Here is a 27,584-nt window from a genome sequence, read left to right on the forward strand (position 1 = left end):
AAGAATGCAACAGTGGAGAGCTATGAGTGGAGACCTTGGGAGTAAATCTTTTTTTCCGTGAAATTATTCTATTAGAGGACTTCTATAACTGTACAATATTTAGGAAAAACATTTCAGCATGGGGTAGGAAATTGAATTATATTACTTCAAAGACCCCTAACATTTTATTATTATGGTTGCTAATCCAGTTAATATTGGTTTTCAATTCTTTTTGCCTCAACACTTCTTTTTAGATAGTATTCTTGGTAATGCCTCCTTACTAGCTAAAAATAAAATTTATAATAAATATAATCTGTCCATACATACAATGTTTAAGAAATAAATGTGAATGTAATATAAAGTAGAAATAAAGTGAAAGTAGAGTTCACAATTATTTATTGCATTGCTGAAATGTAAGAGACATTTAAAACCATACATTTTTCCTAAGTTAAGCATAGACTTACTTGGCAGCAAAACCTGATTTTAATTGATATGAAGCTTATTATACAGTCTTTACCCAGTTGGTGAATTCATATATTTTGCTGCAAAAATATCAGTATATTTGATTATAGGTTGCTGCTCCAGACCCTACTGGCATTGTTAGTTAATATATTTTGAAATCCAAATAATTCTGAATTCATAAAATATCCCATGGGTACTGGCTAAAATATTGTGGTTCTTTAACAAGTATTTCAACATGTACATGTTCCAGAATGATTAATTTAGAATACGTAATAATCAAATGGTTGTACCTCTAATTAATATGTTTGCATATAAGAGCAGTAAGATGATAGTCCATTCTATTCAAGAAATTACAGGAAGGTGAAAGAGCAGACCATGCTGTACTACATGGGACAAGTAATACCAGACCCTTTATATTTGAATATGATCAGAGAAAGAGGGAAATAATTTCATTTTACAAGGAATAACATGCCTAAACAAGTTATACACTATTGAAGTGGAAAAATGAGGAAATACAACATTTAAAAAAATGACCTAAGCCTTAGGTGTTATCAAAATAATTTCCTCTATTATGATTTGAGGTGGGATAGTGACAAAGTATTAGGAAAAAACATATCTCCTAACTTGAAATTCCACCACATATTGAAGCCTGCATTCAATCTCTAGTACTTAATAATAGAAGTTATATGTGATCTCTGGGGGCAGTATTAGAGTCATATTGGAAAACAATAGGTAATACAAAAATTATATAATTTCAATAGGTAGGGTAAATATTATGAAATACATAAATTATTAATGAAATTTATTGAGATTATTATATCTGTTTCTAAATCTGTTAAAAATATTCTGTTACAAACTTGCAGATTATTTTGTTTTCCAGTACCAGAATTATTGCTCTGAAACCCTTTTCAGCTACATTTGTAGTTGGTATTACAACTACATATAGACGAATGTAGTCTGCTACCTTATAGACAAAAAAACCCAGAATATATTATTTAGTAATTTGGAGAGAACTTTCTATGAAAATTTTTTGATATAGCACATACTAATGTATATTTATAGTGGGTGTAATCTACAGAACATTCAAAAGTTACCTGGGATATAGAATAGCTCTTCATAGATATTCCACAAAATGTGTTTCAAGAATAAAAATAGATTGTGTTCCTTTTTCTCCTTTGTCTTATGTACAAATAGGAGTGCATTTCTTTTTTCTTTCTCTTTTTTTGACCTTTTACCGTTTTGTCCTGGCTGATACAATTATATAATCTTTTAATGATATTTGTCAGCCTCTGTTGTCGTACCAGCAACTATATGTGTCATTTAGCAGTAATACTTACAACATGACTTCATACCTAAATAAGTAAAATTTAGGGGCAGTTATATGCTAGAGTTCTTTAAAAAGAAGACAAAGAGAAATTAATTTGTGTTTTAAGCAGCCAAATTTTATGTCTGGTATTGCCCAGAAAGAACTCTCAGCACTTAATGTCCTTGTGTGTTAGTGTCTTTCATAGTCAGGATTTAGTGTTGATAAAAGTGAGACATGGTGGGGGGAAGATAACAATTCCATGACACTGGTTATTTTCTTACCACCTAGTAAAATGTGGTTTAGAGTCTTCATCTTATGTAACAGGATATTTAATTAAAATTTACGAGCTGAATCACTGTTGTCCTGCTTTGTCTATAGGCTACTGTTATACCTGGAATAAAATGTAAAACTTTTTGGTTTTTAGCTGAAATGTAAAGGTAACTTTTCTAACTATTTTAGTTACCATTTTGGTTTCATCAAAATAGGGAAAATCTCCCCTTTTAAAGCATTTATAAAATTATTAGATGAGTTTGGATTTATCTTTAGCTGTAGGTAAATGCTTTTACGTTAGTATATGACAAGTCTTAGATCAGCAATTATATTTGAGAATCTACTGTGAACGGTGTAACCTTTTTAAGTCATTTTAAAATATAGTCACTTACAATTCCTCCAGTTGTACTTTATCCGTTTTAAACTTAACCCTGTAATTTTCACGTAGAAACTGAGTATGTAGTATACTACCAAATGCTTATTATTCAATTTTCGTTGTATCTTTTAAAATCTTAGTTACTTCAAACATTTACCAAGTTGCCGTTCTTTAGTAAAATAGATAATAGTACAGTCTTTTCATCGTGGTACTCTAGAACGTGTTACTTCCTCTACTTACTGGATGCGTGATTATTTGCAAGACTGATTCTTTAATGAAACAAAGATGAAGTTAGAAATATTCTGTATTATAGTAACTACCTCATGTAGTTTTTATAAATATAATAACCCATATGTATGTATGTACTTTTTAGAAAGAATCTTCAAGAGGGAGACATAGGGAAAAGGAAGACATAAAAATCACTAAGGAGAGAACTCCAGAAAGTGAAGAAGAAAATGTAGAATGGGAAACTAATAGAGATGGTGAGTTTCAAAAAATCTTTGTTTATATAGTCAATTTATTGATTATTCGCTTTGTAGACTTCCTTGGGCTTCAAAACACTTTCCAGCTATAGTTTCAGAATTGTCTAATTGACTTGTGTCTATCTTACTGAGCTATAAGGCAGAAAATGGCGTATAATAGCAGAACAAAAGCAAAGAAAGCTGTTCTCCCTAGAACTTACTGTACAGCATCACAGTCCTTTGGAATTTTATTACATTTGTAAATTTTTAAGTTCCTCAGTACCAAGATTTAAAAGAATCTAAATTTATTGTTTTGCATAAAATATTAAAAGTGAGATTCTTAAACCTTAAAGACCTAGGAAAATTATTTCTAAAACATTGTTGGATTTTATCTTTCAAGAAATTGAAATCAGATGATAATTGAGACCTGGAATTTGTTCGTAAGAAATTAACAAAATTATTTTTGAGTCATTGTCTTTAACAAGTAAGCATTTACTTTCCACACCATGAATGTTCTCTCTTCTCTACTTCTGTGATCTTCTGGAATGTGAGCACTGTAGCCTCACACTACCAAATACAGAGAAGGGGAACTCACATTTGTTGAATGTGTTGGGTGTACTGGGCATTTTAATATAACATATAATTACCTCATTAAATCAGTAGCTTTGTTACTCTACTTATAGATGACAAAACTAAAGAGTTTAAGGATGTAAGCAACTTCCTCATCAGATAGCTGAAAACTTAAACCAGGGGCTAGAAAATTATAGCTGTGGGCCTGCCACCATTTTTTGCAATAAAGTTTTATTGGAGAACAGCCATGTCTGTTGGTTACATATTTTCTGTGGCTGCTTTTGAGCTACAATAGATGAGTTGAGTACTATGACAGCCAAGAGCCTGCAAGCCTAAAATCTTTACTACTATATTTAAGAACTATCTCTGAAAACTTACTAATACTTGAAAAGTACCTTAAATGGCTGTCCAGTAATTTGAACATCAGTACTTTTTAAGGAAATCCATTCCATCTTTATACAGTATTGTCTGTTAAAACGTTGCTTCTAAGAACAAGTAGGAAACTTCTCTATGATTACTTCATGCGACTTCATAAATAAATCTAATACCTCCTACAAAATAGCAGTAAATAAAATATTACAAGCCTTAACTGTTCAAGGATGAATGGCTAACTTTTCCTAAATTCTAAGGGATTAACTCTTAACACACTCAACATTTTTTTTCATTTTAATTATTTTTGTATAAAATACATTCCGAAATATATTGGCTGCTTATTTTTCAAAATAGAAACTTCTATTCCCATTACAATAACGCATGCTAATTGTTGAACATTTTAAAGGTTCAGAAAAGCCTAAGTTAGTTTGCTCCTTTTCTTTATAGTAGCTCTTTCAAACCCTCTCCTTAAATCTCAAACCTTCCAGCCCCGCCTCTCACTGTTGTGGCCTCTCCAGTTGCGGAGCACAGGCTCCGGACGTGCAGGTTCAGCGGCCACGGCTCACGGGCCCAGCCGCTCCGCGGCATTGTGGGATCTTCCCAGACCGGGGCACGAACCCGTGTCCCCTGCATCGGCAGGCGGACTCTCAACCACTGCGCCACCAGGGAAGCCTTCTTTATCCACAGACTCTTTTCAGCTTCCTGCCACCACACCTATAAACTAGTCTTTCATACACATCTAAACTTTCTCACTTCCCTCTTTTTCTTTACAAGGGGCCTCCGCCCTGCTGCATAAGGTTATATTCCCCTGATTTCCTCCCACCTCTGCAGTCTTGTTCATTTATTTTGCCTTCTCTTTTACAGCTTTAACATCCATCTTGGCACATTTTCTCTTCTCCTCGTATTATTTAGAGCCATCACCCTGCTTATTCCCACTTTACAACCAAATTCTACTTTTTCCCCTCATATTTATTCAGTCTTCTGACCCTTGTCTTCACTAAAACTGTTCTTTATAACCTCCTCTTTGCTGAATAAAAGGAGACATACTTGTCTCCTTCTTCTATAACCTTTCTGCAGCATGTGACACATCCCAGAGCCTCTGTCTTCTTGAAACACTTTCCCCTTGGCTTCCATCTATCATTTGTCAGGTTTTCTGTTCTCCTGTTGAAGCCCTTTGGTCTTACATAGAGGCTCCTTGTATGCTGTCTATCCCTTAAATGTTGATTCCCAAGGCTTCGCTCACACTATCATCTTTAAAAAACGAAAGTGATTTTACTACAAGAGGCTTTTATATGTGAAATTCTTTTAAAAGGTGAGTAAATGTCTCTTAAAGTAGTTTTACATACAGAATACATTGCTGTTTCTTACTTTCTCTTGAGGTTCTGATTGTTGTGTATCTCTGTGGTTTTTCTGTTTTAAGGAATATTGAAGCATGGAGTTAGACTGAGCTCATTTAATATATTTACCTTCTGCATTTTCAGTCTAAAGTGAATAGCAATTTTAGCTAGACTCAGAAGAAGTTGATCTGTATGAGTAATTGTCAAACTTTTAGGTCTCAGGACACTTTTCACTCTTTTTATAGACCCCAAAGAACTTTTGTGGATTATCTGTTTCATTAGTCTCCATATTAGAAATTGGTTCTGAGAACATTTTAAAATATTTATTAATTTATTTAACAATGACAGCAGTAAACGTAACATATACTTTTATGGAAAATAGCTATGCTTTGCAAAGCAAAAATAGAAATTGGAGGAGGTGGCAATGTTTTACATGTTTTTGCACAGTTTTGGGGTTTTTTTTGGCTACACCACTAGGCTTGCGGGATCAGTTCCCCAACCAGGGATTAAACCTGGGCCACAGCAGGAACGCGCCGAATCCTAACCACAAAACCACCAGGAAACTCCCTGAAAATCTTTTTAACTTCTTAAAGTGAACTCTTAACTGGCTTAATGAAAGACCTCTAGATTTTCATATCTGCTTCTGCATTCAATCTGTTACTGATATCACATATCATGTGACTTCTGGAAAACTCCACTATATACTCAAGAGAGAGTGAGTAAACCAGGCAAATAATGTAGTATTACAGAAATATTTTTGATCTCCTGGAACTCTAGAAATTGTCTTGGGAATCCTTAGGAGTCCTCAGACTACTCTTTGAGAACCACTTGTCTCTAGAAGCAGCTTCTAAAATTTTTAGTTGTTTCCCCTTTACCAAGACTTCTTTTCTTCTCATTTTCCATTTTTCTCTCCAGATGAAATCATGCTCCCAGGGCATCATTAACATCTATGTATTAATGACTCCAATATCTGGAGCTCTTAATTGAGGCATCTACCAACTGGATGCCTCCATCTGAGTCCCATATCTTAAGGGCACCACTTTCCTACTGGTTTCCCAAAAGCCTGAGAGTCATTGTTCCGTTGTTTTGTTTTTTTAATTATCTACTTTATACATATTAGTGTGTATATTATCAATCCCAGTCTCCCAATTCATCCCATCCCCACTTTCCCCCCTTGGTGTCCATACGTTTGTCTCTACATCTATGTCTCTATTTCTTCTTGCAAACCGGTTCATCTGTACCATTTTTCTAGATCCCACGTATAAGCGTTAATATTTTTTTTTTAATATTTGTTTTTCTCTTTCTGACTTACTTCACTCTGTATGACAGTCTCTAGGTCCATCCACATCCCTACAAATGACCCAATTTCATTCCTTTTTATGGCTGAGTAATATTCCATTGTATATATGTTTATCCATTCATCTGATGATGGTCATTTAGGTTGCTTCCATGACCTGGCTATTGTAAATAGTGCTGCAGTGAACACTGGGGTGCATGTGTCTTTTTGAATTATGGTTTTCTCAGGGTATATGCCCAGTAGTGGGATTGCTGGGTTGTATGGTAGCTCTATTTTTAGTTTTTTAAGGAAACTCCATACTGTTCTCCATAGTGGCTGTATCAATTTACATTGCCACCAACAGTGCAAGAGGGTTCCCTTTTCTAAGAGTCATTGTCGATACTACTTTTTCCCCTCAACCCAGACATTTATGGAATTCTGAACATTTCTATCTACTGAATGTCTTTCAGAACCATCTGTTTCTCTAAATTACTACTAATATTCTAGTTCTTAAGATATTTGTTGCCTATAAATATATTTTATTAAATAACCTTCTAACCTCATGCCTTGAGATTAGCCTTGTCTCCTAAATCATTCTTCGCTTAAAGGCAGAATACTCTTCACAGAATTTTTTTTTACTGAAGTATAATAATATGTTCAGAAGAGTGCATGATTCATGTGTACAACTTACTGAATTTTCATGAACAGAACAGCCTTGTATAACCAGCACCCATCAATAAATAGAAAATTATTAGTATCCCATAAGCCCCCTTGTACTCCCTTTCCAGTTACTGCCTCCCAGCCCCCATCTCCCAAAGATAACTGCTGTCCTGATTTTCTGCCACCATGGATTAGTTTTGTCTGTTTTTGAGCTCTATATAAATAGAACCTATAGCATGTACTCTTTTTGTGCTTAGCTTCTTTTTATTTTTTAATAAATTTATTTATTTAATTTTTGGCTGCGTTGGATCTCTGTTGCTGTGCACGGGCTTTCTCTAGTTGCAGCGAGCGGGGACTACTTTGTGGCGCGCAGGCTTCTCATCGCGGTGGTTTCTCTTGTTGCGGAGCACAGGCTCCAGGCGCGTGGGCTTCAGCAGTTGTGGCTCGTGGGCTCTAGAGCACAGGCTCCGTAGTTGTGGCGCACGGGCGTAGTTGCTCTGCTGCATGTGGGATCTTCCCGGACCAGGGCTCGAACCTGTGTCCCCTGCATTGCCAAGTGGATTCTTAACCACTGCACCACCAGGGAAGTCCCCGCTTAGCTTCTTTTGCTTACAGTATGTCTGTGAGATTATTGCGTATGGTTATAGTTCATTAATTCTACTGGTATATAGTATTTCACTGAATGTACCATAATTTATTCATTCTGTGGATAAACATTTGAGTAATTTCTAGTTTTGGGCTGTTATGAATAAGTTGCTATTACTATTCCTAATCAGATCTTTGGTAAACATGTACCCATTTCCCTTGAATTTATGCTTGGGAGTAGGATTGCTGGGCCATGGAGTTTTCATATGTTCATCTTTAGTGGATAATGTCAAGTCAAAAATGATTCTCCTTTCTCTGTTGTTTTTTGCCTTTCTCATCTTAGCCATTCTGGAGGTGTGTGGTAGTATCTTTTTGTGGATTTAGTGTGCATTTCCCTAATGAGTAATGAAATTGAGAACTTTTTCACATTTTTGGCCATTGTACAACCTGTTTTATAAATTCTACTCTCGACTTCTGCCTACTGTTTTATTGTGTTACTGTTTTTTTTAATTGAGTATTCTTTATATATTCTGAATATGAGATCTTCATCAGATATATGTATTACAAATACCTCTCTCATTCTCTGAGTTAGAGTGAGCTTTTAAAAGAATAAATTGGTTCATTTCATTCCCCTATTTAAAATTCTCTGATTTCCCATTGCCTTGAGGATCAAGTACAAATTCTTTTGTACCTACAAAACTTTTCATTATCGGATTGCTTTCTGTGTTTCCAGCTCCCCACTCCCAAGTCTTTGTTTTTATTTGGTTCCCTAAATTTATCATATTTGTTTACCATAAGGACCAGTGCAGTAATATAAAAAGCAAAAGTATTTCAGTAGAGGAGAAAATGAATGAACATATTTTGGCAATCTTGGTGGTATGTACATCCTCCTAAAATAAAGCATAAAATCCAGAAGCTGTAAAAGATTTGATTATATAAGGATTCAAAATTTTTTGTGAAACTAAACACGCAAGTGATCTATTAAAGATCACTGTAAGAAAGTATTTGACATGTGTAATGTGTAACCATATAATAAAAGCACTGTATAAACCTATAATGAAATTCCACAAATATATAAGAAGATGATAGTCCAGTTGGAAAATAGGGAAGAGAAACAAAAATTGGTTACGAAATTCATAGAGGAAATAGAAATGGACAATAAATGCTCAGCCTTACTACAGGGAAATGCCAGTGGAAATAGAGATAGCATTCTTCACCCATCAGATTGGCAGAAATGAAAACTACTAGTATTATCAAGTGGAAGTTTACATTGGTAAAGCTATTTTGGAGTATAATTCGGCAATATTTAAAAATAAAAATCATACTTACCTTTTGTCCAGCAAATCTAGTTTGTTCTAAAAAAAATACTTGCTCCTGTAAACTAAGGTAGGTATCAAAATGTTCATTGAAGTCTTGTTTATAACAGCAAACTATTGAAAACAAAGTAAATGTCAGAAGGAAAATGGTTAAACTATGATATGTTCATATCATGAAATGCTTTGCACATGTTAAAATGAAGATGTTTTACCTTTGTGTATGACATGGAAAAATCTTTCTATGGGGCAATGTGTGTAGAAGAGTATAAATATAAAGGCTTATTTTTATATCTATTGAATATGATTACTTGCATACAGTAGATTGCTGGAAGTAAAATTGTCATATTAAAGGGTATGAATGTTCTTAAAGCTTTTACCCATACTGCCAAATTATTTTCCAGGCTAGAAATATTAGTTTACATTGCTACCTCCAAAGAATGAACATGCCTGTTATCTGTGCCTTTGCCAGTACCAAATATTATAATTAGGGAAAAAATGGCTCTTTAATACATGAAAAAGGCTTATTTATATATCATTTGTGTTTCTTTTTGTGTTTATATCTGTTTATGTCCTTTGCCCATTCTTTTAATTAGTAAGAGTTCTTTATATATAAAGAATGTCAACCTTATGTACTAGATGTATTTTTGTTACATATTCTTAAAAAATCTCTGCCTGTTAAATGTGCCATTCTAATTATATTTAATATTTTCCTGATGATTTATAACAGCTGATTCATATAGATGATTCTAAGGTAATTGTAATGATAACCTTAAGCTGTAAGATACGAGAGACATTTTCTAAACTTATTAAATGGTTTGACTCCTTTTTTAAAATAAAATTTTATTGGAGTATAGTTGATTTACAATGTTGTGTTAGTTTCAGGTGTACAGCAAAGTGATTCAGTTATACATATACCTATATCCACTCCTTTTTTTTTTTTTTTAAGGATTCTTTTCCTATGTAAGCCATTACAGAGTACTGAGTAGAGTTCCCTGTGCTATACAGCAGGTTATTATTAGTTATCTATTTTATATATAATAGTGTGTATATGTCAGTCCCAATCTCCCAATTTATCCCTCCCCTCCTCAGACTCTGTTTTTGAGTCCTCTCCTAATGTTTTGTGCTTTCTGATTTTTCTTTTGTCAGACTATCATCAGTTGCATTGTGCCTACTTCATAGCCCTTCTCTTATAGATTGGGAAAACATCTTATGTTTGATTATAACAGATATGCATAAAGTTAGAATAAGTAGTTTCTGAGTAAAGACTTGAGAGCTTTCCCTCTAAGCAAAATATATTAGCTATAGTACCTTGACTTCGACATATATTTTAACTGCTCAGGTCTCCCCCTACCCGAACTTCTCCCTTGGTTGAGTGGTTAGGGATTAAAGACTGAAAACCAATTTGTCATTTTTTTACATGTGTTCTGTATGGGTGATATTCCCAGATAGCAGTTTGTAGATGAGCAAAACATTATTGATAATACCTTCAGAAACACTGTAAATCATTCTTCTCAATTAATTACCCTTTCCTTTGTTTTACCGTTAGTATTTGATAATGAAATTTTATCTGTTAATAATTTAAGAACACAACAGACAGGATCATCGAACCCTACTATTCACTGATGTAAAGTGTCTCAGCGGAGTGTAAAATCGTAACTAGAGATAGCCACTATTCATTTAATTAAATTCAGTATCTTTAATTATTTTGTGTAGTAAAAACTGCATGCCCATAAATATTTAGTAATTGCTTGCTGACTGAAAAGCATGATTTAGTCAGTGTTATGTATTTAGTGAGAAATTATCATCATACACCAGTATAAGATGAGTAATCAAGTTTTGTGACGCAGATAATAAGTTATATAATTACCCTCTTAGTCCTCAAGCATGAATGGATAGTTTTCATTCTAATGTATTTACCTGTACATGCCAATGATGTCCGTTTGTTTTGTGCTTTAAGCAATCAAGTAGGACTCCTTGTCTTTATTTTTTAGTTCTTCATTTTATTTCTCTACCCCAGGTTAAGAAGTGATGATCTTAAGTGCTAAAAGTATAGCTTGAGAAGGCACCTCAGTTTATAATCGGTCAAGCCCAGTGTGTTCATGTGTTAGAATAGAAGTCAGTGAAATTTCCTCCTCCAGGCTTTTGGCATTATTAGCAAATAGGTAGCAGTGCCAGGAGCCTCTGAAAACTACATGTTGTAATGAAACAGTTCTTCACACCACTCTTCCCCCACCCAAACCAACCCTCAGATTCTTTTCCTTGGAAAGGATGAATAGAAATAGATACATGCTATCAGATCCATTGAAGAGATGGACAGTTCTAGTCTAAGAAACTAGTACAAATCACTTATAATGAAAATGTTATAGATTTTTCAGAAATTAGCTCATGTACACATTAGTATTAAAATTACTTAACTTTATTTTTAGATACAAATTACTTAGGATATTAATTTTAAAAAAGCAACAAAACTATGGAAACAGTATTGCACACCTAATGTGACCTTAATTTAATACTGAGTCTTTAAGAAAATGAAGAAGATAATCATATCATATGCAGCATGAAATATTGAAGGCTTTGGTGCCTTTACCTTTAATGCTTAGAATTTATAGCTGAGTGTTTTACTTGTATCTTTTTTTTTTTTTTTTTTTTTTGTGGTACGCGGTCCTCTCAGCGCTGTGGCCTCTCCCGTTGCGGAGCACAGGCTCCGGACGCGCAGGCTCAGCGGCCATGGCTCACGGGCCCAGCTGCGCCGCGGCATGTGGGATCTTCCCGGACCGGGGCACAAACCCATGTCCCCTGCATCGGCAGGAGGACTCTCAACCACTGCGCCACCAGGGAAGCCCTAATTGTATCTTTTAAAAATTCCGTCTCCTAACCAAAAACCCAAACAGCCCAAAATCACTTCCAGAAAACCCAGGAACCTTAAAAATGTTTGTTTTCATAAAGAAATTAGCCATATTGATTTTAATTCTTTATAGAAACAGTGTTATTTCTTTTATCTTTTTGAAGTATGTTGTTCTTGTTAAAGAATCTACCATTTTAATTTGTATAAAAAATAGTTGAAAATTTTTCTCTAATTTTTGGTATAGATAATTATAGTTTCCGACAAGTAATGGAATTTTTATTTTAAAGATTCTGACAATGGAGATATTAATTATGATTATGTTCATGAGTTGTCATTGGAAATGAAGCGTCAAAAGATACAGAGGGAATTAATGAAGCTGGAACAAGAAAACATGGAGAAAAGAGAAGAAATTATTATTAAAAAGGAGGTATGCTATTTATTGAAATTTGTTAGTAATTAACATCAAAATGAGTATTGATCAGAGAACTCATTAGCTGCTTGCTACATCTTAAGTTGTATTAGGATATCGATACTTCACATATGTTAATTAATCTTCACATTTCTCTATTAGATAAATAGGACATATATTTGTTATTGAATAAACAAAACTGAGTTTCTGTTGCCTGGAGTCACCAGCTAATGTAAAATGGGACTTGAATCTATATACATCTGGTTTTTAGGCCCATGCTATTTCTAGAATACTTGTTTCTTTTTTAAAGAGTAGAAAGATACAATATATTTGAATATAATTTTTTTTTCTGAGGAGATTTTGGAATTTCATAATTTTAGTTTGCTTTATTGATATTAGTGTTATGTTGGGGCAGTTAGTATTGGTTAACAGCATAGGTTCAGGAGCCAGACTAATATTAATATGTGGTCGCTATCGTAACACTTAATACTTCATCTGAAGTTTGGTATAATTTAAAAGCACGTGCTTTGTTGTCTGATTATAACAACAATGATTGGAGGAGTTTCTGAATTGAGTTACTGAATTCTTTTGGAAGGTTTCACCAGAAGTGGTTAGATCAAAGTTATCTCCATCACCTTCTCTAAGAAAGTCTAGCAAATCTCCAAAGCGAAAATCAAGCCCTAAGTCGTCATCTTCAACTGGCAAGAAAGACAGGAAGACAACTGCAGTATCCTCTCCCTTGCTGGACCAGCAGAGGTCAGTAGGGTGATAAATAGTGCCAGAATGAAATAGCTTTTTATGAAGTGATATTCAAAAGAATTACTTCGTAGATTACATAAAGATACTTTTAATACATTCAGTATTTAATGTAAACTTTTTTCTTCTAAGAAAAAAGTGTGAAAAGTTTCCATTTAAAAGAAAATTATAGAGAACAATAAAGCAAAGGTCTGTGTCACATCTGTATATGCTTCAGAGCTTTTTATTTTTTAAGAAATAAACAGCTATATTTCTGGTCCTTCCCTCTTGAATTTGTTGTTTATGATCCTATGCATGTGTGTTTATACTTCCATAATACGTATTATCTTACAATATATAGTATTACTTTCATCTATTTAATCTTAATATAGATACAACTTTTCTTCTGTAACTTTTTCACTTAGCATTTTTTTTACATTTATCTATATTGATATATATAGCTGTAGTTCTTTCATATTAGTATTTATGTATTTATCTACTTTTCTTTCGTTGAACGTTTAAGTTGATTTCAGGTTTTAGTTCTTACAGATTATGCACAATGAACATTCTTCTTGTCTCCTTGTGTACATGATCAAGAGATTAAATTCTTTATAGTATGTATGAAGCAGTATGAATATATTATTTAGAATTATTGTAGTAGTCAATTGAAAGAATAAAGATAGAAATAAATTACATTGAGGGGTTGAGAATAAGGCAGGAGATACCTTTTCATTTAATGTCACTGTGGACTATTTAAATTTTATTAAAGGACATACACTAATTTATTATTTAAGAAAAAGGCTAAACTAAAAACCTCTTCCCAATATTTGACCAGTTGGCAAATGTCTATTTGAACCCATAATGAAACTCATAGTTGTCTCCTTCTAGTTTCTAGAGGCTTTAACCCTATTCTAGATTCTATTTACTTTTTACCTAGTTTATTATATCATCCTACTAACTCTATTTATCTAGTGTCCATTCTGCCACACATATAAACATTTTCATTCAGCTGCCCTAACCCTTCACTTTACAGATGTTGTGAGAGAAATCTTAAAATAACAATTACAATTAATTTATTATGCCATTGAAAAATTTAGTAGTTTAACTGAAATTCAGATTTTTTAGAATAGCATTCATACTTTGATCTTTCCACTCTTTCCACTCTTGTCCATATTTTCGTCCAGCCTTCTTCCTACACTCGTCACCTTCAGTCCGTCAATGTCTAGCTCAAATTCTGTCTTTCCATTAAGTTTTCCCATTTCTCCTTACTGAACATAATTTCTGTTCCCTTTATATATCAGATTTTATTTATACCTCTCATTTAATACTAATTGCTATTTGCATTATATTTTAGCTGTGGCACATACGTTTTACAACCTCTATTAAATTTAAGCTCCTTGAAGATTGCAGTCTTCATGGTTCACTGTTCTATCTCCCCACAGCACCTATTCTGCAAAGAGCTTTGTATTGTAATAAGGCACTCTGTACAGTTGACTTGATTCTCTCCTTTGTGCCTAAGATTGAATAAAGAGATATGAAAGAAGTTGAACTATACAGTGATATGATTTACCCCACTTGCTCTTTATTCTTTTTTTTTTTTTTAAATACATTTATTTATTTATTTTTAGTTGTGTTGGGTCTTCGTTTCTGTGCGAGGGCTTTCTCTAGTTGCGGCGAGCGGGGGCCACTCTTCATCGCGGTGCACGGGCCTCTCACTATCGCGGCCTCTCTTGTTCCGGAGCACAGGTTCCAGATGCGCAGGCTCAGTAGTTGTGGCTCACGGGTCCAGTTGCTCCGCGGCATGTGGGATCTTCCCAGACCAGGGCTCGAACCCGTGTCCCCTGCATTGGCAGGCAGATTCTCAACCATTGTGCCACCAGGGAAGCCCCTCTTTATTCTTTTGACTAATCAATTATATAATTTTCCCTCAGTTCCATTCATTTCCCAAAAAACCGCCAGCATACCAGAAATACTCCTTTTCATTTTCTAATCCTTTCTAAATATTTATAAAATCTTCAAAACTTAATCTCTTCATAGAAAGTTTCTATAAGTATTTAGATGAAGGGTTAGTTTCATCCTGTTTGTTTTCATGTAGTCTTCTCTTACTGCTTTGTTAGTAACTCACTTATCCTTTGATGAATATTGAGCATGAATAATTACATTGATTTAACTACTATATTTCCGTATTATAAGATATTGACTTTAAGATGCACCATTAATTTAATAATAGAAGCAGAAGGATCTGGAAAACAGTACATTAAAGGTACAAAGAAAACACTGAATTGGGTATAGCATTTCTGTAGTTGTGCAGTTTACATTTTCTAGAGTGGGTCAGACCATCAGCTTTTAGTTACATTGTGGATCATACTATAAACTGAATACATTCAACAAGTTAGGATTGGAATTTCAGTTAAAATTCAATGGAATGTTGCAGCCAATGCCAGTAAATCAACTGAGGTGACAGTCAGGTAAACAAACTCCTTGGTTTTACGTGATTATCATATTGAGTAGACAGAGATAATCACAGACAAATTAAGACTCACACTTCTCTGTGAAAATTGGCAGTTTTCTTAGACATTTATTGTGAGAGAGAGCCTGATGGAAAGCTTTAAGCTGAAACGTGAAGTATGTCAAAAGCTATTCAAAAAAAATAAGTTTTGGGGAGAGAGAGAAAAAGGCTCTAAAAGTGATAGAAGTAGATAATTGAGCTGTGTGCCACAAATAGGAAGTGGGCTCTTTGCCACTAAAGGATAATCATTTGACTTTAAAAAAAAATGTTGAAAGATCTTGTTGACTTCAGAATGCACAAAATCAACTTTGGCCCATTCTGTTGGAAGTTACTTGCAAACTCTGTAACACAACTATGTTTTCCAACTACATATATTTTTTAAGGTATTTGAAGAAATTCTTCACTTTAGTGAGTGTACTGGCATAATCCTGGTGGTTATAATAGCTTAATCCCAGAATGTGAATTTAACACAACAGAAGTTTATTTCTCACTCAAGTAAGAAGTGGGTGTTTCTGATTAATAGGTGACTCTTCTATACATGCAGCTTCAGTACCTAGGCTCCTTCTGACCATGGCTTTACTTTCTTAGGTTTTTGAGGACACCAAAGAAGAAAAAAATTAAGAGTATTGCACTTATTTAGTTACATAGTTTACAATTACCTGGAGTATGAGAGTCTTATTAGTTAGGCCTGGAAGTGGTGTACATCACTTTCACTCACATTCTTTTTGGCCAGAGCTCATTTGGCCATTTGGCCACATCTAACTTCAGAACAGTCTAGACAGTATGGTTCAACAGTATGGCCAGGACAAAAGTATAGTAAACACCTAGCTAGTTTCTGTCACAGGCAATGATGTGAAAATACAGTCTGTGTCAAGAACTTCTCTATCATTTTATCTTGAAAATGGTTTTTTAAGTAATTTTTTATACTATCTACCAATTATTGATCAGTGTGTGTCTTTTAAGTGGAAAAATATGTAGAAATGTAGACACATCACTTATCTGTTAAATACATTAAAAATTTGACTCACTTCATAAATATGCAGTGAGATATGTAACTAATAATCGTTTTGGCAGAAGACAAAGATGAAAAGTAGATTTGGTCATGTTTTAATAACTTCTGATTTGCTAGATGGTTGACCCTATCTATGACAATAAGAAGTAGGGATAAGGACTAAGAGAGGTAAATTTTCTGAATACCTGCTATGAGTCAGTTGCTTTTATCTGTTTTTAATCTTACCAGCAATTTTGAGGAAGATACTATCCATTACCTTTTTTACAGCTAAGGCATCTTGGGATTAGAGAACTCTAGGTCACAGGAAGTAAGTTCTAGGATTTTGGCTTAAGTTGTCATTTATAAATATCAATAACTAGTGAAATAAGTAGCTGATGAAAACTTACCAGATGTGTGAAGAGAAAGGGCTACTTAAAAACTCCGTACCAGGCTGAACATTCAATGTTGCAGAAAACAGGAACAAATTTAAATAAGAAATTAATTCAGAATTTTAATATGATTTGAGAGGATATTGATTGATCTGTTGAGAGCAGTTGATCGTGAAAATAAAAGCAATCTGTGAACAAAAATATTTTGGATGAAAAATGATTTTTAAAACTGGAAATAGCAGAATAAAGATTGCCAAATTTAATATTAGTAGAATGAGTGCAACCTAAAAGAAAATTTACTGAATTTGAAAACGCTTTTAAGATATTTCCAATATTTTAAGATATTGGAAAGCAAAAGGAGAGATGGAATAATGGAAAACAATGGAGGAGTGATCTAGGAGATGCAGTAACTATAATAAAGCAAACACTTGGGTCACATGGAGAATTGATGAAATAAAAATAGAAAAAAAACTGAGTAAAAGACTAGGGTTTCAGATTGAAGCAGCATACTGAGTGATAGAAAAGGTTAAAAAAAGAGAAGGTATGCTTATCTTGATGAAGCTTTTAGTTTGCAAGGAATAATGTAATAATGCATACAGGCAGAAAAGCTGGGTAACGTGCATAGGAAAAGAAATTAACTCTCTTTGGACTTTTCATCCAAAACACTAAATGCCACAAAATATTGTAACAATATTTATAGAGCTCTGAGGGAAAAGGATATGACACCAAAATGCTCAAACTGTTGTCAGGGTATGAAGTAAAGACAGACAATTTGTAATGTGTAAAGGCTCAAAGTTATAGCATTTAGATAAAATGCTTTTAAATGCCAACTTTTAAAGAGGATAGTCTAGACCAAAAAAAAAACAATCCCAGGTAGATTAACCGTGAAATACAAAATTCTAAAATTTAAAGGATCAATCTCTGTAATCTAAGAGTTGGGAAAGTTTTAAATGAATGTTTAAGATTTAAAACAAAGATTTAAAAGAATATTTACTAACAGTGCTTAAGGTTTCATTTATAGTTGATGTAATTGTTCTTTATAATGCTGAAAACATGGAAACCACCTGAAAAACTTATCAATGTGAAATTGTTTAAAGAAGTTATGGAGCATATCTATTAAAGGAAATTCTGTACAGTCCATAAGAATAATTATCAAAATCCACTTTTTTGGGCTTCCCTGGTGGCGCAGTGGTTGAGAGTCTGCCTGCTGATGCAGGGGACACGGGTTCGTGCCCCGGTCTGGGAAGATCGCACATGCTGCAGAGCAGCTAGGCCCGTGAGCCATGGCCGCTGAGCCTGTGCGTTCGGAGCCTGTGCTCCGCAACGGGAGAGGCCACAACAGTGAGAGGCCCGTGTACCCCAAAAAAAAAAAAAAAAAAAAAAAAAAAAATCCACTTTTTTGTTACAGAAAGATACCCATGCTATACTTAGTACAAAAAATTTTACAAAACATTGTATTATGACTGTGTGTATGGGGTGGCAGGGAGGGAAGAAGTTAAAGAGACATGGAAAAAAGTGTGGACATTATATCCAAGGTGTAACATTGGCTATACTTGGGTAATGGAATTATAGGTGATTTTTACTTTTTCATCTACTATTCTATAATAAGCTTTAAAAAAAAATTCAGTTCATACAGTTGTTTTATTTTATGATATTTTCCTTCCTGAAAGAATCTCTTCCTACTCCACCTCTTATCTTTTCTCAGAAATATACCCTTTAAAATTATATAATAAGCAGTATTAATGAAGTAGGTAGCAAGTAAATTTTTTTTGATATTGATTGCTAGTATATAAAATAGTAAATGGCAAGTTATTAAAAGGAATGCTACCATTTTTTAAAAGTGCTTTGTTAAAATGAAAAAAATATTTATCTGACCTTCTAAAAGTCTTTAGACTTCTGATAGCTTTGTGTTACCTTCAGGAATTCAAAAAGCAACCAAAGTAAGAAGAAAGGACCTCGTACTCCTAGCCCACCCCCTCCTATACAGGAAGATATTGCTCTGGGGAAAAAATATAAAGAAAAATATAAAGTAAAAGACAGGATAGAAGAAAAACCAAGAGATGGAAAGGACAGAGGACGAGATTTTGAAAGACAAAGAGAAAAAAGAGACAAGCCAAGGTAAGTAGGATTGTATATTTTTAATAATCTTACTTTCTTAGAATCTAAACTACTATTCAGAAGCTTTTAGGCATTACTACAATGGATTACGTAGTGTTTTTGAACTATGTGTAAGTATTTAATACTTACCATATTGAAATATCAATACTTCAATCAATGTTAATATGTTTATAAAACATATAAATCATTATGATTTAAAAAACATAAAATTTCTTAATTTTAACCATTTTTAAATGTCAATTTGGTAGTGTTTTTTATATATATATACTATATATATGTATATACAGTATATTCACAGTGACATGAAATAGATCTTCAGAACCTTTTCATCTTACAAATCTGAAACTCTATAACCCTTAACTCCTTTTCACTCCCCCACCTATCCCCCGGCTCCCCAGTCCACAGTAAACATCGTTCTACTTTTCTGTTTCTTTGATTTTGACTCCTTTAGATACCTCATATAAATGAAATCATTTTGTCTTTTTGTGACTGGCTTATTTTACTTAGCATAAGGTCTTCAAGGTTCATCCACGTTGTGGCATGTAACAGGATTACTTTCCTTTTTAATGCTGAATAATATTCCATTGTCTATATACCACGTTTTGTTTATCCATTCATTTGCTGATGAACGTATAGGTTGCTTCCACCTCTTGGCTATTGTGAATAGTGCTGTTATGAACATGGGTGTGCACATCTCTTCAAGACCCTTCTTTCAGTTTGTTTGGCAATGTACTCAGAAGTGGGATTGCTGGATCATATGGTAGTTTAATTTTTAATTCTTTGAGGAACTTTCATACAGTTTTCCATACAAGCTGCTGTACACCATTAACAGTGTACAAGAGTTCCAGTTCCTTCACATCCTCACCAACACTTATTTTCTGTGTTTTGGATAGTAGCCATCCTAACTGGTATGAGTTGATACTGTGGTTTTGATTTGGTTTCGCTGATGATTGATGATGTTGAACATCTTTTCATTGCTTTTTGGCCACTTGTATATCATCTTTGGAGTGATGTCTATTTAAATCCTTTACACATTTTTTTTTTTTTTTTTTGCCGTATGCGGGCCTCTCACTGTCGTGGCCTCTCCCGTTGCGGAGCACAGGCTCCGGACGCGCAGGCTCCGGACGCGCAGGCTCAGCGGCCATGGCTCACGGGCCCAGCCGCTCCATGGCATGTGGGATCCTCCCGGACCGGGACACAAACCCGTGTCCCCTGCGTCGGCAGGTGGACTCTTAACCACTGCGCCACCAGGGAAGCCCTCCTTTACACATTTTTTAATTGAGTCCATTTGATTTTTGTTGTTGAATTATAGGAATCCATTATAATTATGGATGTTAACCCCTTATCAGATATATGATTTGCAAATATTTCCTCCCTTGTCATAGGTGGCCTTTTCATTCTCTTGATAGTGTTTTTTGATGCACAGAAGTTTTTAAAGTATGAGGTAGTCCCATTTGTCAATTTTATGTTTGTTGCATGTGATTTTGGTGTCGTATCCAAGAAATCATTGCCAACTCCAATGTCATGAAGATTTTTCCCTATGTTTTTTTGTAGGAGTTTTATTAAAGTCTTAGATCTTATACTTCAGTCTTTAATGCCTTTTGAGTTAATTTTTTGTATGTGGTGTAAGATAAAGGTCCAACTTCATTTTTTGCATGTAGAAAACCACTTTTCCCAGCACCATTTTTTGAAGGATCTCTCCTTTCCCCATTGAATGTTCTTGGCACCCTTGAAGATCATTTGACCATATATGCAAGGATATATTTCTGGGCTCTCTTTTACTCCATGGGTCTGCTTGTCTGTCTTTCTGCTAGTACCACATTGTTTTGATTACTGTGGCTTTATAATACATTTTGAAATCAAGAAGCATGAATCCTCTTTGTTATTACTTTTTGAAATTATTTTGGCTATTTGAGTTCCCTTGAAATTCCTTATAAATTTGGGATGAATTTTTATATTTCTGCAAAAACTATCTTTGGGGTTTTGATAGGGATTGCATTGAATCTGTAGATCTCTTTGGATGATATGGACATCTTAACCGTATTAAATCTTCCAGTCCTTGAGCATGGAATGTCTTTCTGTTTATTTGTATCTTAATTTCTTTCAGCAGTGTTTTGTAGTTTTCAGTATACAAGTCTTTGACCTCCTTGGTTAGGTTTATTCCTAAGTATTTTTTACATTAAGTAATTTTTATGCTTTATTTTGTTCTTTTTTATACTATTGTAGATGGAATTGTTTTTTAAAATTTCCTTTTCAGATTGTTCATTGTTGTATAGAAACACAACTGATTTTGTGTGCTGATTCTGCATCCTGCAACTTTGCTGAATTCATTTGTCTTACAGTTTGTTTTGTTTTGTGGAATGTATAGGGTTTTCTACATATAAGATCATGCCATCTGCAAGTAGAGATAATTACTTTTTTCTTTCCAACTTGGATGCCTTTTCAAAATTTTTTTTGACTAATTGCCCTGGCTAGGACTTCCAATACTGTGTTGAATAAAAGTGGTGAGAGTGGGCATCCTTGCCTTGTCCCTCATAGGAAAAGCTTTCAGTCTTTCAGTCTTTCACCATTGAGAATGATGTTTGCTATGGACTTTTCTTAAATGGCCTTTTTTTTATGTTGCGATCATTCAGGATAAATTATCCATCCAGTAAGCAGCTGATAATAGTTTTATGATATATAAGTTCAACAAAACCCAGTCTTTTCCCCAAAAAAGATTTTGGTGATGAGCTTAGCCCTTTCTTTGTCTTGGTAAGAGATCATCTTGTCTAACTTACTTAGATGAATCAATTTTTTTTTCTCTCCTCCCTGTGGTGACTTAGAAGAACCAGAATGATTCTGTCAGCTGTTGCTAGGACCTAGCAACATTATTATGTCTTACTGGAGCAATAAAAACTGGTTAACTGGAGCATCCATAATTCTTGAACATATTTTCCTAAAATACACTCTTTATCTTATTCAATCTGGTAGGTTTGTTTTTGAAAATGACATGTAAATCAGATATAAATTATGTTAAATGTTCTTGCTGATTTACATTTTAAGAAGTCTTTATTCTTCTCTAATGGTTCTTGGTGCTCTTGTTTTGTTATTTTGACCCAGAAATCTTTGAGAAGTGATTCTTAACTTATATCCCTGGGTAGTTCACCACTGAAATGGTAACACATTTTGTATTATGAGGAATTGAATATTACAGAGGTTGATTCTTCATTTTCCATTTTTTTCTCCCTGGCCATCTCTACCAGGAGTAGTAAGGTATGCCTAAGATTCACCTGTTGCTCAGTGTACAGAAAAATCTGAACTTGGTTTATTTCTTCTCTCTAAGGAAACTAAGCAGCAGATTACTGAAGGACTGCATGGGTACCTGATTGTCACTGGAGTTCTAAAGCCATATTTGACAAGGTTGAAAGGGGGCATTTTGATTTAGGAGGAGTTGATTTGATTTCCAGGTGTTTTTTTTTTTTAAGGCAGATTCATTAATTTAATTTATCTCCATTACTGTGAATAAAGAATAATTCTAAAGCCAAACAGTATATTTAAGAATCTTTGTCACTGCTTTCAGATTCTGGGGTATGTAATTAAAGGTTAGTATCTAAATTCCTTTTGGAGAAAATTGCCATTTAATATTAATTTAGATGTTATAATGGGTTTATTGGGAGTATTTTGGTTATCAGGATGTGTTGTGCTTAAGTGAAAGTATGCTAATACATTTATTATTTATTAGGTTACTGAATACCTAGTGTGTGGTGGACACTGCTTTAAACATTGGTGATGCAGCAGTGAACAAAAATCTTGTCAGAAACTTTGTTACTACAGGTGGAAGTAATACAGTAATTATGTGTGTATAAAATAATATCTTTCCAAATATGGATTGTTTTTCTCCCTTCCAAGTAAAGTAAGACTTACTAGGCCTATTGGATATAGGGGATTGCTTACATTTCTTAAAAGGTGGTTCCCAAATGCATATGCATACATGTGAGACAAATGATGTAACAAAGCCACATGATCCTATGACTTTAAGTCCTTTTCCCTGTCTTCTGTGTCTCAGTTCGTCAACTTTCTACACCAGGACCTACTAACCTGGATTTTAGAGGTCTGATTTGTGAGTTAAAATTTGCCCGTGTATGTTTTCGTGAGGAGTAGAGTGTCCATATCCTCCCAGAAAAATTCATGATTTCCCCGTTCTCCAAAAATTCTTAAGAGTTATTAATGATTCTTTAGGCCTTTGCCACTAATCTGGCATCGAGGATTTCAGTACTCTCATCCCAAACCTTTATTGTCCATGTCAACCTAGTTAAGAATATACTCTCTTCCCAGAATATTTGTTAATTTGAATAACACTAAATTCTGTTATGTAGTTGCTTTTGAAGCGAGTAGTTTCCAGGCCATAGTTCTTAAAGGAATTCTGTATCGGTGTCTTACAATTTGACTGGTAGACTTTACTCAGCAATGATTTATTTATGCAACATTGATCAAAATCTGCATACCACTTATTTATCCAAAAAAAACATGCCTTATGGATTTATTTTATTACTCTGCTTTTAGAGAATGTAGCAATTTCCCGTAATACTTTTAAAAATAAACTTTCTATGACCTATTTGGTACAGAAAACAGCAAAATCTTGATTACTTGGAACTCAACTAAACCATTTATATTCTGTAATTTGTTTTAGAAGATATGAGCTCACAGGAAAATTAAGTTTGAGTTAGGTATTTAGTCAGAAAATCACTTGTGAAGGGAATATTTTGTATCAGTATTCCTAACCTACTGTATCTAGATAATCCTAAACTAGATATTTCAGCAGTGTTTCAGTGGACCTCTAATATCATCTTTATCAATGAAAATCTGTATTCTATATTCTTTGCTGAATTAGGAATGACCAGTATATTAGTGTAGTTTAAGAACAAGGGCCTAAGGAAACACAAAAACTTTTTGGATAGTAGTTAACCAGAGGAATTAGCTAACAAGTGCATATCGTTCATTCTGCTGGTTAAATATGGTTTTATGATAGGTAATATGTTTTGATCAAAATACTAATCAAAATGCAGAATTTTGTGGTTTAATAAGATAGTATTAAGAGCATAGTAAGTTGTTGTATTTTTTTAATCACTTTATTATAATTACCTGAATATGTCTTGATAAGAGTATAAATGCCTACATGAGTCTTCCTCAGATTTTAAAGACAGATGTGATCATTCAAAACTTATTGACTGGGCTTCCCTGGTGACGCAGTGGTTGAGAGTCCGCCTGCCGATGCAGGGGACACGGGTTCGTGCCCCGGTCCGGGAAGATCCCACATGCCGTGGAGTGGCTGGGCCCGTGAGCCATGGCCACTGAGCCTGTGCGTTCAGAGCCTGTGCTCCGCAACGGGAGAGGCCACAACAGTGAGAGGCCCGCATACCACAAAAACAAAAGCAAAAACAAAACAAAAAAAACTGACTGACTTTGACATCAGCTTAGTAGAATAAGCAAATTACCACCAAATTGACAGTCTTATTTTCTTTCAGTGATTGCACACATCTGAATAATTAAAATCAGAATGTTTCAGATGTTTGACAAAGACTATTGCCTATTGGATTAATTCTTTAATTTATTCATTATCTACCATTCATGTTCAAATACCATGGTCTGGACTGGTGAATCTTATTCTGTGGCCATGAAGGACAGGACAGGGAGGAATCCATGTGTGAACTAAGCATTTCTGTAGACTGAATTGATAGTTTCTTGAGTAAATATGTACCAGTGTTACTCAGTTATATATAGAGGATGGAAGAATTACATGTTAATGTTACATTAACATTATTATGGAGCATTTCACAACATAAAAATAGAATAGTATAATGACCCCTCATATCCATAGTTTCATCTGTACCCCTATCCACCTCCCCCATCCAGTGTTATTTTGAAGCAAATCCCAGACTTCTTATTTCATTTCATCTGTATATATTTTGGTATATATCTCTAAAAGAGAAAGACACTTAAAAATATACAATCACTATCTATATCTATATATATACACACACAATCAGTATATATATATAACTGAATCACTTTGCTGTACACCAGAAACTCACACAATGTTGTAAATCAACCATACTTAAAAAAAAAATACAATCACTATACCAGTATCCCATCTAAAAGGAAAAAAGGAGAATAATGTAATTTTAAAATTCAGACTTTAAAAACATTGATGAATTTGTAATATCTTTTATAATATTTTCCCAATTAGTCGACATTAGCACAAATAATATCATGAAGGATATGCAAATCTTTTAATATTAATGTGGAACCTTTGTATTCAGATTGAGAGTTGCTTGTCTGAGGCATTGTCTTTTTTCTGCATTTAATTGAGCCCTGTCTATAGACCTAAAAAGTATTTTTACATGAGTACTAATTTAGGCTAGGGATATAAAATTAAGACACTTAAAGAAATATGTAATATAGCTGAACATAATTATATAATATACTGAATTCATGGTAGACGTGTTAAAAATGAAATTGTTCTGTAAATATCAAAATAACTTCATCAGGGGGCAAAAAAGCCATTTACATTTAGTCCAATTGATCAAGGCTTGGACTTCCTTTTATAGGTGTGATATTGGGAAAATCTGTTGAACTCAGAAAAGCTCCTGTTTTGCAGCCAAAATCTAGAGTGGTATTTATGTTCCTAAAAATTGTGCTCTTAACCCTTTGTCTGTCATGCTTGATGGAATTAGAGACTTGAGAGGAAAATTGTTCTTCGGGGAGGTTTTCAGTAGCAGGGGGTGGTTGGGAAGTTTAGCCCTGTTTAATAATTGGTCCAATCAGAAATGCATAACACGGCATACAAAGGCCAAAAGTTTAATCTGGTAAAAATATGGGACTGTGTGGTATGTAATGAGATTAATGAAATAACAGATACCCAGCCACACTATAAAAATCCATCTCTGTCTGGCTGTGGTTTGGTGTTATCTGGTGGTAATTTTCTACTGACAGTTAAATGACCTGTGACTGGATTGAACTTCCAGGACAGTGGCAGGGATTTCAAGAATCTCCCTTATTTGACATCCATTTTCTTGGCCTGACTGAGGAGATTTGGGGTCTGAGAAGTAGACTAGGGACTTGAGAACCATTCTTTACCTCCCTCTTTTCTAAGACTGGATTGCTTGCTGTTTCTTGGCAGGGGCTGGGCCTCTCCATCTCCTCATCACCCCATCCTGTCCCAGAAGAAAGTGATAAGTTTAACTTCTTCCACCAGGTAGAAGATAGGAGCCAGCTGTCTTAATATTTGTTATGCTGGTGTATATTGTTTCTGGGCTTTATTGCATTTGGAATACCAACTCTCTTAGAGCTTAAAAACAATCTCCCCATATGCCAGGGATACTGGATATTTGTCTCTTCTGACTCTTGATCACAACAATAGGTACAGTTTTTAGCTCACTCAAGTCATGGGATTGAACAAGTTCATGTAAGGCTCTTGAACCAGATTCTTAAAAATTACTGTAATTAAATGGCACATAATTCTGGACTTGAATATCATTGAAGGATGTGCTAATAATGCTTATCTTAACATTCTTATCCATTCTTAGACTGAGGTTTTTGAAATTAATTCATTTCTACATAAATGCAAAAATGAAATTGAACCAAAATTATTAGTACTTGGCTTAGATTTACTTGTATTATGTACTTCTTACTAGTTTGCTTGAATCAAATCTGTTTTTCAAGTACCATTTATTTATGGAGGAGACATCTTTCAAAAGATTCCCACGACAAAAGTATTCTAGTTTCTGTAGATCATTCGGTTAGAAATGATTCCCCTTCTGAGGAGTATTTATCACCTGCTGCAAAGGGAGAGCAAGCTACTAGGTCTAAAACAAATCATCACGCAGAAGCATTTTCTTTCTCTGTCTTACATATTTATTTAGGCAAGTTGCTCAATTTCTGAATGACACTTCCCTGCCCAAAACTCTCCAGTGATTTCTTTTTTTTTTTTTTTTTTTTTTTTTTTTGCGGTACGTGGGCCTCTCACTGTTGTGGCCTCTCCCGTTGCGGAGCACAGGCTCCGGACGCGCAGGCTCAGTGGCCATGGCTCATGGGCCTAGCCGCTCCGCGGCACGTGGGATCTTCCCGGACTGGGGCACGAACCCTTGTCCCCTGCATCGGCAGGCGGACTCTCAACCACTGCGCCACCATGGAAGCCCTCCAGTGATTTCTTTTATACTTAGAATAAAATCAACTTTTATCATGACCTAGAAGACTCCATATCCTCTGTCCCCTGCCTGCTTTCTGACCCTCTCATGAACTTTCCATTCTCCCATGAATCATAGTTATACTTGTCTTCTTTCTGTTCTTTTTATATATCACCATCCCTCCTGCCTCCTTTATGGTTGCTGAGTCCTCAGCATGAAAAGCTCTTCCCTCAAATTTTCAGCTCTTGGCTCAAAAGCTATCTTCTTAGTAAAGGCCCTTTCCTTACCAAGCACCTAATGTAGTCCCCCAATGTACTTTTTTTGGACCTAACAGTTTACACTTCATTACTCTGTTGTATAGACTTGTATGTTGCATTAATTAGCTGAAATTGGCTTTCTTTGTTGTTGGTGGGCTACTCCTGGACTCTGCAACTAAGACAGTTTTTCAGTTCT

General features: G+C 34.5%; 1 protein-coding gene across 1 annotated transcript in view; it reads left to right on the top strand.

Moving 5' to 3' along the window:
* ZC3H13 (zinc finger CCCH-type containing 13) overlaps window positions 1-27,584 on the top strand; it is an 80,197-nt gene that overhangs the window by 24,851 nt on the left and 27,762 nt on the right. The window contains 4 exon segments of the mRNA XM_032611205.1: window positions 2,767-2,875; window positions 12,103-12,242; window positions 12,820-12,980; window positions 18,769-18,966. Coding sequence (XP_032467096.1) covers window positions 2,767-2,875; window positions 12,103-12,242; window positions 12,820-12,980; window positions 18,769-18,966 — 608 coding nt within the window.

Source organism: Phocoena sinus, chromosome 18, assembly GCF_008692025.1.
Source record: "Phocoena sinus isolate mPhoSin1 chromosome 18, mPhoSin1.pri, whole genome shotgun sequence".
NCBI lineage: Eukaryota > Metazoa > Chordata > Mammalia > Artiodactyla > Phocoenidae > Phocoena > Phocoena sinus.